The 13,062-nt window shown below is 40.2% G+C and overlaps 1 protein-coding gene across 1 annotated transcript in view; it reads right to left on the bottom strand.

Annotated features, from left to right (window-relative positions):
* The window catches only part of rttn (rotatin), a 78,032-nt gene that overhangs the window by 20,321 nt on the left and 44,649 nt on the right, over window positions 1-13,062 (bottom strand). The window contains exons 28-35 of the mRNA XM_058765158.1: window positions 11,549-11,768; window positions 11,152-11,280; window positions 10,837-10,947; window positions 9,412-9,570; window positions 3,581-3,658; window positions 3,215-3,392; window positions 2,836-2,933; window positions 25-115 (exon numbers count right to left, since the gene is read on the bottom strand). Coding sequence (XP_058621141.1) covers window positions 25-115; window positions 2,836-2,933; window positions 3,215-3,392; window positions 3,581-3,658; window positions 9,412-9,570; window positions 10,837-10,947; window positions 11,152-11,280; window positions 11,549-11,768 — 1,064 coding nt within the window. The remainder of the gene's footprint in view (window positions 1-24; window positions 116-2,835; window positions 2,934-3,214; window positions 3,393-3,580; window positions 3,659-9,411; window positions 9,571-10,836; window positions 10,948-11,151; window positions 11,281-11,548; window positions 11,769-13,062) is intronic.

Raw genomic sequence — 13,062 nt, 5'->3', positions numbered from 1 at the left:
TTGCCTATTCCCCTTAAGTCATACCTTGAGCAGTGAGTCTGTTGACTGGAGTGATTGCAGCCACAGCTGAGGTCGGAACTGGAGAATGAGTCCCACTAGAGCTACCTGATGGAATCTAAAGGACACAAAGACAGAGATAATAATTTGAAAATAATTCAGGCTAATTTTGGCTAATCTGATGTTGCTTGAAGCTATCTATAAGCATGTAGCTCTCTTATACGTTAAAATATCATTATACCATTCCATAGATTTTCCACCAAAAACAGCACAGAAAATGTTAGAAAAATAAGCATATTCTTTCTGACTTATTTTTCATGTAAAGTTATTGATTATTGAGGGGTTACCAAATATTTGCATCACTAATTATCTTATAAATTTACTGATTTGGCAAATAAGCAGTTTTACTTAAAACTGCAGTCCGTATGTTTTGCCTCTTTGTCGCCATCTCTGTTTGAAAACCTGGAATTGCAGCTGCTTGCAGAATTATCTTGCTTGCATGGGATGTGCTCCGGCACGGCTCCAGCACGGATGAATCTAATGTTTTGACGTGAATGTGTGGCAGACAGTCATGCACCGGTGTGGATGTTTACTGTACTTCGCAATCACAGATTCTAGCCTACGTCTTGGAATACAGTATATGACCAAAATAAGAATTTTCACCGGATATTGTCATCTGAACAAGTAAGTAACAAGTCTGCCACGTTTGTTCTGACCAACTGAGGAAAAAAGCATTACAATAAAAACCGCGCTACCAATGGTGATTAAATCTTAACGATCGGTTAACTCATATCACATCAAACCGTGCAAATTATTATTGTTATACTTTATTCTCAAATCATTGATGTTAACAACATAAGCATTGCGTGACTATGAGTATAGTGTGGATTTCAATTTCTGTACAGTCTAATATCTAATTGTCATGCCAATCAAATTTCATATTAAGAAATGATTTTAACCCAAAGAGCAAACTATGCTCCCTTCGAACTGGTTTTCTTTAAAATACAAATCTTGTGTAATCCCAGGCTATCTGTAATCAGAAGCACATTTAAAACTGGAATATAATTTAATTTCATTCACATGTTTCATAAACAATTACAATCTGCCATCAAAATGATACATTTAATTATTCTAGCTGCTGTGAGAAAAGGCTAAACGTCACCTGCAGGATCCTCACATGCGATAGCCTACTAGCCGGGACAACTTCTTTATGTTTACAGATGTGACGTAATGACACAGCAGCACGCTCAAATTTGCTGTGTCCTACCCGTACCACTCAAATTAGAAAACATTATTATAAGCTAACCGTTGTGAATCGGGCTAAAGTAAGGTGATATTTTTGAACACTGGCTGGTTATGTACTTGCTAAAATATTGATTTCTGATCATTTTTAATCAAAAAAAGTTACGGACTGCAGCTTTAACATTATTAATTATAATATTATAATTGTAGTGACAGACCAAAATATATAAACCAGGCTGATTAATCACTCAATCATGCATTTGGTTATTTTGAGATTATCACTGTAAACTGTAAATTCCAAATATTGTCTGCTTTAGCAGTTTGGTTTGTCTCATTCACTATTATATTATATTATACAGTATTATATTATATTATAACTAACAATAATTTTTTATCTTTCATTACATTATAATATAGTACAATATATGAAAATATACATTACCATTCAAAAGCTTTTTAGTGTTGTTGAAAGAACTCTTTTGTATTATGCATTTATTTGGTGAAAAGTACATTAACATTTTGAAATATTATTACAATTTAAAATAAATGTTATAATAACTTATATTTTAATGTTTTACATTTTAATTTATTCCTTTAATGACAAAGATGAACAGCAGTCATCATTATTCCAGTCTTCAGTGTCACATGATCATTCAGACATCATTCTAATATGTTGATTTGGTGCTTAAAATAATTTTTTATAATTTTTTTATTGTATAAATTTTATTTTACTATTAATTTTATTTTATTATATTCTAATTATTATTTTCAGTGGTATTATCAGTGAAAATAGTTGTGCTGCTTAATATTTTTGTGAAAACATTTTTCTGGATTATTTGATGAATAGAAATGACAAAAGTACAGCACTTACTGTTCACTAGACAGCATTTCTACAGGTTTTATGAAGGTAGATTTAAGACTTTTTAAGACCTTTTTAAGACCAACTGAATTGAATTTAAGGAATAAATTAAAGGGAACACAATACATCAATATAGGTGTATATGTCTAGAGAGAACACAATTAGCTGCATTAGCATACTTCCAAATCAATCTCCTTTCCTTTTAAATTAATTCTAAAAAAGTAGCTTAACTAGAATATGGAAATAACTTTTACTGTACCTTCTGTTTACACTGCAAAAAGTGCTGTTCATCCTCAGTATTTTTGTCTTGTGCAAATATTAACTTTTTTTAATTTAATTTTATAGCAAATGACATTAAATAGAAGTCCTGTTTTCTGTGAAAGTGACCAAAATGAAGTCAGTTTATAGGCTCAGATAGAATTAAAGGAAAACAAGTTTTCATAGTCCATTGACAGATGTGTTTTAAGCATTAACTAACTTAATTTCTCAGAAAACAAGACATATCATCATTTTTGCATCTCAAGTACATACATCTTGATTTAAGAATGTTTAGATATTTGTATTAGAACACAAGACAAAAATACTGAGGAAGACATAATTTGAATGTAAGGCTTTCTGCTCTGATTTAAGGTCTTTTAATGCCTTAATTTATGGAATGTGAATTAAGACTTTTTAAGACCTGCAGAAACCCTGCTAGAAGAAAACCCTTGGTTAACTACAAATGCATGTCTACTGACCAGAGTACTGGAGGTGGACATGGATCCTGAGCCCTGAGTTTGGTTTAGAGGAGCAAGCATCTCTCTCCAGTACTTCAGAGAATCATTCAGATCTGTCTCTACAGAAAGAAACACACACTGCTTCATTTACAAACAAAACAGCAAAATGTACTACTAAATTATATGCACTGGAATAATTACCTCTAACAGTTACTAATACTAAAAATTCTGTTATAACAAGCGAATGATAAATGTAAACACCATCATCTAAAATATGCAGCACACTGGCCATGATCTCTAGTACAGAACAGTATTAATAATGTGTGTAAGCATATGGATGCCACCGAATCAAACATCCACTAATAGCTGGCAGTGCTCTCGGGGCGCGTGGACGCCGTACCCTGGGTGACATTGGCTGGCGGTGGAGGGGGGCTGAGGGTGAAGGCATGTCTGCCCGTGTAACAGCTCTTCACCATCTGGCCCACGCTCTCAAAAAACTGGCAGTGGTACAACAGAGCCTGCAGGGCAGGAAGCCCGACCAGACACAGGCCTGAATCCTCATCATGCACACAGGGGCTCTGGGAGACACAAGAAAGAGTAGAATAGAAGATAAAAAAAAAGAAAGAAAGAAAAAAGAAAATACAGGAAATATAATACTAAGGAAACCAGAAATCACCATAGACAGATCTGTTATGTCTACAGAGCTTTTAAGAGTGGCTGTGTTATTAATATTCAGTTCTGAAAGTTTATTCTCATGTAAACATACCTGCCAGGCACACTCTTTGGCCTCTTCTGCATTAGCAGGCATTGGCATCACAAGGAGGTTTTGCAAAATAAACGCTGCCTGTAGGGAAGGGGAACATAAAAGTCAGCAACACTGCCATCTTCTTGTAAATTAATGGAAATGCATGCTGGTTGAATTCTCAATGGAATCGCACAAAGTGGCAAATTCCTTGAAAAGAGAGAAATTCAAATACATTCCCTTTAAAGTGTCACTGTTTATGCTGGTTTAACCTCTTTTTCTCTTCCTGTTTCTGAATATGTCTTTGTGTTAAACCCTATACTAATAATGAAACATTTAGAATCACAGATATGAACGAATATGACTTGCAGAGCCATTCTGACTTGCGACATTAAAATCTAATCATAATTGCAGCTTATTCTTACCTAGAATGCCCACTTAGACAGGAAGCGGCTGACTGACTGCTTTGTGAAGCTACTAAGCACTTTTTATTTCTTTGTACACTATCGCTAAAAAGTTTGGAATAAATAATTAAGATATGAAACATTTTAATGTTTCCAATTTTTTTTCTTTTGGAAAGAAGTCTCTTATGCCGTGTCTAGACCAGATGCAGAAGCTTTACCAGGCATCAGTTTACTGTAGAGGTTGCGTTGTCATGTCGTGTTGCGTTGACGCATTTATTTGATTATTTGATTAAAAATGCAGTAAAACTGTAATATTGTGAAACATATTACAATTTAAAATAATATTTCTATTTGAATATATTTTAAAATGTAATTTATTTCTGTGACCATAAAGCTGGTAGCCATTACTCCAGTCTTCAATGTCACGTTCTTTCAGAAATCATTATAATATGTTTATCTAGTGCTCAATTATTATTGGTAGCCAATGATTAGAAGAAATAGAAGTCTTCTGTAACAATATAAAATGTCATTACTGTCAATTTGATTAAATTGAATGCATCCTTGCTGAATAAAAGTATTATTTATACTATTAGTTATACTTTTGTATGGTAGTGTACCACGGTTCCCAAAAATATTCAGAAGTAACATTCATAATTAGAAGAAATATAATCAGAAAATAATGATTTCCAAAGGATCATGTGACTGGTAGTTACTGTTACTATTGTAACCTCGGTTCCCTGAGATACGGGAACAAGTACTGCGTCTTACTAGACGCATATGGGGAAACCTCCTTTTTCTCCGATAACTGAAGCCTTTTTTAATAACGCAGTGTTACTGCACGGGCATTGGTTTGTGCAGTGCTTTAAACACAAACCAATGGCTCGGCAGCGGTGCTGCATGAGTCTATGGCAGCGATGCCCGCCAAAGCCCACCAGAATGGCGGGGCATCTGGCTATATAAGCAGCCGCATCGCCATAGGATCCTCAGGTTTACATCAACTGAAGTGACGACTGAGTCGTACAGCACCATAGCACGGCAAGGAACGCAGTACTCGTTCCCGTATCTCAGGGAACCCAAGGTTATGATTGTAACCAAGTACGTTCCCTTTCGATACTTCACTCGTACTGTGTCTTACTAGACGCATATGGAGAACCAGTAGAACCACGCCGTGCTATGGTAGGGGAAGGACTGAATAACTAACTTGCCATGGGCACTGAAGGGCCCAGGGGACAAGTAGCAGAAGCCCTCAAAGCAGCGGGTCGAACTCATTGATGTTGGGCCTGGCCCGGGTAATCGTCCCAAGGGGGACCTATACAGCCTCGGCACCCTGGGGGGCCGAGAGTGCACAAGTAAGCAATACTATCGAGTCGGGCGTGCTACGGCCGAGCTCTGCACAGTGCTGGTCCCACCTGTTAAGGTTCACGTCCATTCAAGCAGAAAGGACCCGTGCCTGTAAGGCAGGGACTTCCAGGTTATAAAACCTAGCAAATGTGGACTGCGAGGCCCAGCCGGCCGCCGCACATATTTCTGCGATGGACACTCTGCTAGACCACGCCCACGACAAGGCAACGCCTCTTGTGGAGTGTGCTCGTACTCCAATGGGGCAATGCAGGCCCAAGGAAGAGTAAGCGAGTGTAATAGCGTCAACTATCCACCTTGAAAGTCTCTGCTTTGTTACCGGATGTCCTTTGGTGGGGTCACCGAAGCACACAAAGAGCTGTTCCGTCTGCCTAAAGGGGGCGGAACGCTCCAGGTAGATTCTCAGTGCCCTAACGGGGCAGAGTAAATTCAGCTCCTGGTCCTCCTCTGAGGGAGAAAGCACAGAGAGCGAAATGACCTGTGCTCTGAATGGAGTGGAGAGCACCTTGGGTACATAACCGTGCCTTGGCTTTAGGATGACCTTGGAGTCGTTAGGCCCAAATTGAAGGCAGGTGGGGCTGCAAATCTCCCATTCGCTTGACTGATGCTAGCGCCAGTAGCAGAGCAGTCTTTAGCGACAGGAGTCGGAGATCGACAGACTGTAGCGGCTCAAAGGGAGGGCCCTCAGAACAGTAGGCAGGTCCCAAGTAGGGACTGTGTAGGGGCGAGGAGGGTTCAGCCTCCTGGACGCCTTCAGAAAGCGAACAACTAAGTTGTTCCTGCCCACCGACTGGTCTGCTATAGGAGCGTGCAAGGCTGCTATAGCTGCTACATAGACCTTGAGTGTGGACGGGCAGTGCCCCTTGTCCAGCAGCTCTTGCAGGAAGGACATTATCAGCGATGTGTCACAGGAAAATGGGTCTGCGCCGTGGGTTGAGCACCAGGCAGAAAAGACGGAGCATTTAAGGGCGTAGAGACGTCTTGACGTCTTGGGGCTCTAGCCTGAGTGATTGTGCTTTGAACACTCTTGGGAAGGTCCGTGAGCTCCCATCGAGAGGCCAAAGGTGCAGAGCCCACAGCTCGGGCCGGGGATGCCACAACGTTCTGTTTGCCTGAGAGAGGAGATCCTGTCTCAGGGGAATGGGCCAAGGGGCTGCAGTGAGCAGCTGAGACAGCTCTGAGAACCAATGCTGGTTCCTCCAGAGCGGGGCCACTAAAAGAACTTTGTGTTTGTGTTCCCTGATTTGTCTGATGACCTGCGGAATTAGAGCGATCAGGGAAAAAGTATAAAGGAGGAGGTTGGGCCAGTCGTGGGCCAATGCATTCATGTCCTTCGAATAATAGGTCAGGCAATGAGAGTTGTCTTTTGAGGCGCAGAGTTCGACCTCTGCCTTGTCAAAGATCTCCCAGATCTCCTGAACCTCTTGCGGATGGAGCGCCCACTCCTCTGAGGGGACGTTGCTCCGTGACAGCATGTCTGCACCCTGGTTCAGTCTGCCTGGCACATGCGTTGCTCTCAGCGAATACAGGTTGTGCTGAGACCATACCAAGAGGCGCTCCACTAGAAGGAATAATACCAATTATTATTGGTAGCCAATGATTAGAAGAAATTTTGTAGGCTATCTTGGTGATTTATGTAGGCTACCATGGTCATGCTGTCCGAACGGACCAAAACGTGGTGCACCTTTAGGTCTGGTAAGAAGGTATGAAGGGCTCGACACACTGCCAGCATTTCCAGGCAGTTGATGTGGAGACTTCCTTCCTCCGCCGACCACAGGCCGAAGGCCAGTCAGCCCTCGCACAGAGCTCCCCAACCTGTGTTGTACGCATCTGTCGAGACCACCTTTCTCCTGCAGACCACTTCCAAGGGCACACCCTGTTCCATCCACTGATGACACTTCTAAGGGCTCCCACGCAGGCCCGGTTCACTTTGATTCGCAGGCGAAGGAGGGACCTGTGCGACAGCAGTTCCACCTCTGACTGGGCGAGAACGAGCTAGTTGTCGAGGTAGTTGAGAATGCGGATTCCCATCTGTCTCAGAGAAGGGCAGAAGAAAAGACGGGCAGAACCTCTCTCGTGGGAGAGAGTGAGGTGCGCAGGGTCTGAGCCGGCGTAAGCTCACTCATCTCGGCGCGCTTGAATCCTCTGCCCCACTGCTTTTTCCTCACAGGTTCCTGGGAGGAAGGAAGCGGGAGGGCACGAGGGGCGGAGTCGTTCTCTGAAAAGAAAGCTATCCACGAGCGCAGAGAGGTGAGACTCATATCCCCGCAATGAGGACATTCCGTCTCGTTGAGTGCAGTTTCAGCGTGGGCGGCGCCCAAGCATGAAACACACTCGCCATGACCGTCAGCGGCGTGCGAACGACAGAAATGGCGTGGCATTTGCAACAACGCAGAGAAATGTTCTTCATCGAAATTTGCTCTTTCAAGCATTCGCCAGATGGCGGCAGGGGACCGTGAGACCATGGCTGCTACGGGTGGTGATGCGCCGAGTCAGCGGGGAGATCAGCCGAGCCAGAGGGTTTTGATCCGCTGCAGAGGCTGGTCAACGGCGAGAAGAGCTTCAAGTCTCATAGATCAGCGAAGAGATGTCGTCGCTGAAGGAGAAGAAATCTGAGGATCCTATGGCGATGCGGCTGCTTACATAGCCAGATGCCCCGCCCATTCTGGCGGGCATCGCCACCATAGGCTCGTGCAGCACCACTTTCTGACTCCAAGACTCAACTAATCTCTGCAATTCTCCAGCTGTGATCCTTGGAGAGTCTTTGGGCACTCTCCTCCTCACCATGCATTAGGACAATATAGACACACGTCCTCTTCCAGGCAGATTTGTAACATCTTTAGTTGATTGGAACCTCTTAATTATTGCCCTGATGGTGGAAATGTGGATTTTCAATGCTTTAGCTTTTTCCTTAGAGCAACTTTCTATTTTGTGAAGCTCAACAATCTTGTTCTGCACATCAGAACTTTATTGTTTGGTTTTACTCCTTGTGATAGATGATTAAGGGAATTTGGCCTTTGTTTTCTTTATATTTATAATCCTTTGGAACAGGAAGTCATAGCTGGACAATTTCATGCTCCTAGTCTCCCTGGTGTGCTAAAAAACTTTAAATATGAATGGGAATATACTTCAGAGTTATTTTACTCATAAGAATTTCCAGGGGTGCCAATAATTGTGGCCAACATGCATTGGAGAAAAACATTAATTTCATCATGAGATTTTCTGTTTCGATCTCTTTTTTCGTGACAAGGACTAGTGCTGGGCGGTATGACCAAAAATTTATATCACTGTATTTTTCCAAATTATACCGGTTTCACGGTATATTGCGGTAAGGACCATTGTTTATTTAAATGCAGAACGTCTTTATGACAACATCAAACCAGAGCACGTGCTCTTCAATTGCATCACAATTGCGCCAGCGCGCTGTAGCCGGTATCAATTCATATCAGGTCGCAAAAGAAACTACGAGCATACAAATGTCATAGTTATGTCGTCAGTTAAGCCATGAAGTCACCAAAACAGCATTTAAAGCTTCCTTAAAACTGTGTATGTATGCATGTACGTATTTGCTATACGAGTTACATTTAAGAACATGTCTCTGAAATGCAGTGGTTTTCCAAACTGTTCTGGAGCATCCCAGCACTGTCTCCCTCATCTAACACACCCGATGCAACTCAATTAGTAGAGACTTTAAGACCTGAAGTGGGTCAGAAAAGGTGAAGAGATGCGTGTCAGATCTGCATCCCATTCAGCATCGGTAGCTCTTAAAGGGACAGCAGACAAAAAAATTATAATAACCAGCAGTTGTGATGTCTGGTAATCAAAGATCAAACGAAAAAATAAAATAAAAAAGGAAATCAATAACTGTTGTAGCTTTAAGGATTTATCTATATTTAATTTATAAGATTAAATATAGATAAATATAGCTTAAAAATAAGCCTGTCAGTTTGGAACTGGTGATTTTAACCAGCACTTTCCATTTTCTGAGTCCAACATTCATCAGATGGTCCATGAACAGACTAAGGGCAGTTCCTAGCCTCTCAGTCTGAAAGTTTTTTGTGTCGTTTTCAAGTTGAAGCTGGACGGACTCACCTCTCGGCGCACCATACTGCACTCCTGTCTTTCCAGCAGGATGTTGAGTACCGTGGCCCACAGACCTCCTGAAATGTTCTGGCAACTCTCTGACAACGCCACACACCCTCTCTCCAGTGAACTCAGAGCCGCACCCACAGCCAGGCTGGCACAGCGGACCTAGAGCCAGACAAATACACACACACACACACACACTTGTGTTCAGACCCAGCACATGTGCTTGGCAGTGCTAACTGCCATGGGCTCTTTGGCGTGTAGCACTGGCACAAATTCGTGTTTGTCATGCCCATTATTTTCAGTGCTCAGCATCTGCTGAGCTGAGGGAGGCCTGGACACGCACGGGGACTTGGGAAAACCATCCAAAATAGAAGGCCAAGGCACACAAATTGCTAAATAAGGTTTTCATCAAAATGATGGACACTTACATTTAATAAATTTACATTGTCTATGATTGCATTCAGTGCCAATGTACAGAGAATGTTTATTTAAGAAAACATGGTGAATCAGTATTTGGTGTAGCTTTGAAAATCTAAAATAATTCCAATTATTTCAGATCTTTTATTTTTGATCCAATTAAGACCACGTCGGGATATTATTTTTAAATTACTTTTTGGACAGAACTTCATTTAAGAAACACTGTCAAAATTTATAATCAATATATATATATATATATAGAAATATAAGATACATAAGATGTCCATGGACTTCTGTCAAAATAAACATTGTAGGTTAAAATTTATATAAATGTATGTGAAAATATGTCAAGTTCTTTAACTGACAGTGTTGTTAACTAAATCAAACTAAAAAAATTATTTTCAATAATTGAAATAAACTTGAAAATGATATAAATATTAGATGAAACTGACAAATAAAATTTTGCCTTGGCAACTAACTGATAATAAGTTTAAGCACTACATTATTTAAACTTAAATAGAAATAAAAAATAACATTTTAATTAATTAATCTTAATACTTAAAATGTAATTAATATTATAATATTCAAAAATAAACTAATTCAAATTACAAAAACTTTATTATAAATGACTAAAGCCTAAACTAAAATTAAAACTGAAAATACAAAACTAAAGGCAAATTCAAAATATTCATGTAAAATTTATATCAAACTATTTATTATACCAAAACACTGTCAAATATTCACCATTCATTTGTTTTTCACAATTTTTACAGTAATCGACTTTCGCCATCAATATTTAATTGGCCCAAAAAACTCCAATTATCATGGTTACAGCAAACTGAATTCATAATAATTATAAAATAATTAGCAAAGGCTATTTAAAACAGTTCTAGATTAACATTAGCATGTCACTCCAAAGGACATGCAAGCTTCCAAAAAGTATTCAAAACAGCACTTTATGTTAATTACCTACTGTATAGCCATAATGTGCATTCTACATGAAGGTCTCACCTCAGGGTCTCGGTCCACCCACAGGGGAATTAACCAGGCCAAGCCAAGCTGGGCGGCACTCTGCCCATCAGAACTTTGCTCACGGCCCAGAGACCACAAGGATATACAGTCCTTGAAGAACACACAAACACTCTAAATATGGAGTACTGCTGTACTAATAACCATTCAACTTAATATTATACAGATTTCTAGTGACAAACCGATATAATCGGCCAACATCATGTTCACTAAATTGATTAAAAGAAGTTTTAGCACCCCCTAGTGTCAAATTCAAAGCCTTGTGATATCAGTGTCAATTGCAATGGCATTTCTGACCTCATTTTTACTTTCCTTCATCATCTCATGTGACAGATGAAGCAGGCAGATAACTGCATTTTTTGTCACTCCTTTGCCCATGAAGGACATCGAGTTTCCTCCCAAATCTACGTAGAATGAAGAGATGACCTGGGAAGAGCAGTCAAAAAGGAACAATATCATAATTAGCAGTCTGGAGAAAAATAAATTAATAATGCGAAATGAGATGCAGCTGAGACACAGGTTGGTCAGTATGAAGTGATTCATGCTTAAGTGTTTGGGAACATCTTGGACCCTGAATGTGAGTGTGCGTTTAATGTGTTCTGTCTGGATGAGAGCAACAGAAAGTGTATATAATCTGTGCAAAATATATTCTAGTGTGTAACCAAGGCACTTGAGCACATGTGCGTATGCATACTTCCAAGAGGCCACTGAGGTACTTGAGGCCGAGTGTGTTTGGCTCCATGCTGGGGGTGTGTGTGCTCCAGCCGGGCAGGGCGGTCACATGGGCCATGGTCCTGAGAGTGCGCTCTAGAGATGGCAGGCCATAGAAGCATGGAGCGTCGGACAAGCGCAGGCACTGTAGCAGGCGCAGAGACAGTTCAGAGGCAAACGGCCCAGACAGAACCTCACACATCCTTTAAAAAAAGATGACAAATGCAAATGAGTGAGAAACAGAGTCATCATAATCGGGATCTTCACCTTAGTATGAAGCAGTATATACAATACTCTTCAAAAGTATGGGGTCAATAAGATACAGTAGTACTTAAACTTAGCAAGGACTATTTAAAATGATCAAAGATGACAGTAAAGACATTTATAACGTTACAAAAGATTTCTACTTTAAATAAATGTTCATTTCAAAGAATCTCGAATAACAAAATGTACCATGGTTTCTGCAGAAATAGCAGCACAACTTGACATTGATAATAAAAATAAAAAAAGTGTTTTTTTGAGCACCAAATCATCATATTAAAATGATTTTCTGAAGGATCATGTGTTTATTTTATTTTATTGTAGTTTTTTTTTGATGTTGTTGTTGTAGTGTTTGTTTTGACCAAGTACTTCAAGACAAGGGCTGGTAACAAAACGTTACAGATTTGAAAGTAAAAATTCCTGATCGTGTGAATTTAATGTAATCTATTTGCTAAATTTTAATTTATTCAAATTATTTATGCTTTCTATTCTTCTTGCAGCATCAAACCACTCCATCCATGTGTTTTTTGCTAAGGAACACGTTCATGCTGTTTTTCCAAAATACTTTTCTTCTATTATGGATTACAAACAATTATAATATAGAAGCGCCATAACAAGCACCCCAAACAAATGATACCTGTTAGATTGCTGCTCATAAACTGAAAATGTATGCAGGGAAATGTCTTAGTAGATCAGATTTGCATTACAGGGCCTTGATACATCAACAACAAACAGTGGGTGTTTCCAATTTACGGATCCTCAAGGAGTTTTCAGAAGAGTTATTCCATAAATAACAAAATTAAATCAAAAGCGTCATTAGATTTGTATTTCCCCCCAGATGGCAGGTAGAAGGAGACGACTCCTAATGAGGATAGTAAAACATTTCATGCATGTACGGCAGAGAGAAAAGGAGGAGTGTTTTTGGAATAACAAATCTGCCTTGTCGGACTAAATGGTTTCAATGAGTGTGTTTTGGGGAGCAAACAGATGTGACAGTGTTTTCGCACCCTCACTAACCACAGGTGCGCACTAAGCTCAATAGCAGCTACGGCTCTTGAATACACTTGAAGATTTAATTAAAATGCACAGCGGTCTCCAAACCAATCATTCTGTTAGAAAAAAAGACTCAGATCAAAGAATGATATCATTCTTTTACTCAAAAAAATCTTAGAAGCTTCTTGGGGCCGCGAAGCGCACATGGGTTAGCGCACATGTTTCGACCACATTGAACTGTGG

Source organism: Onychostoma macrolepis, chromosome 24 (assembly GCF_012432095.1).
Source record: "Onychostoma macrolepis isolate SWU-2019 chromosome 24, ASM1243209v1, whole genome shotgun sequence".
Classification (NCBI taxonomy): Eukaryota; Metazoa; Chordata; class Actinopteri; order Cypriniformes; family Cyprinidae; genus Onychostoma; species Onychostoma macrolepis.
Note: the sequence above shows the minus strand (reverse complement) of the source record. Positions and strands in the feature narration are given on the sequence as shown.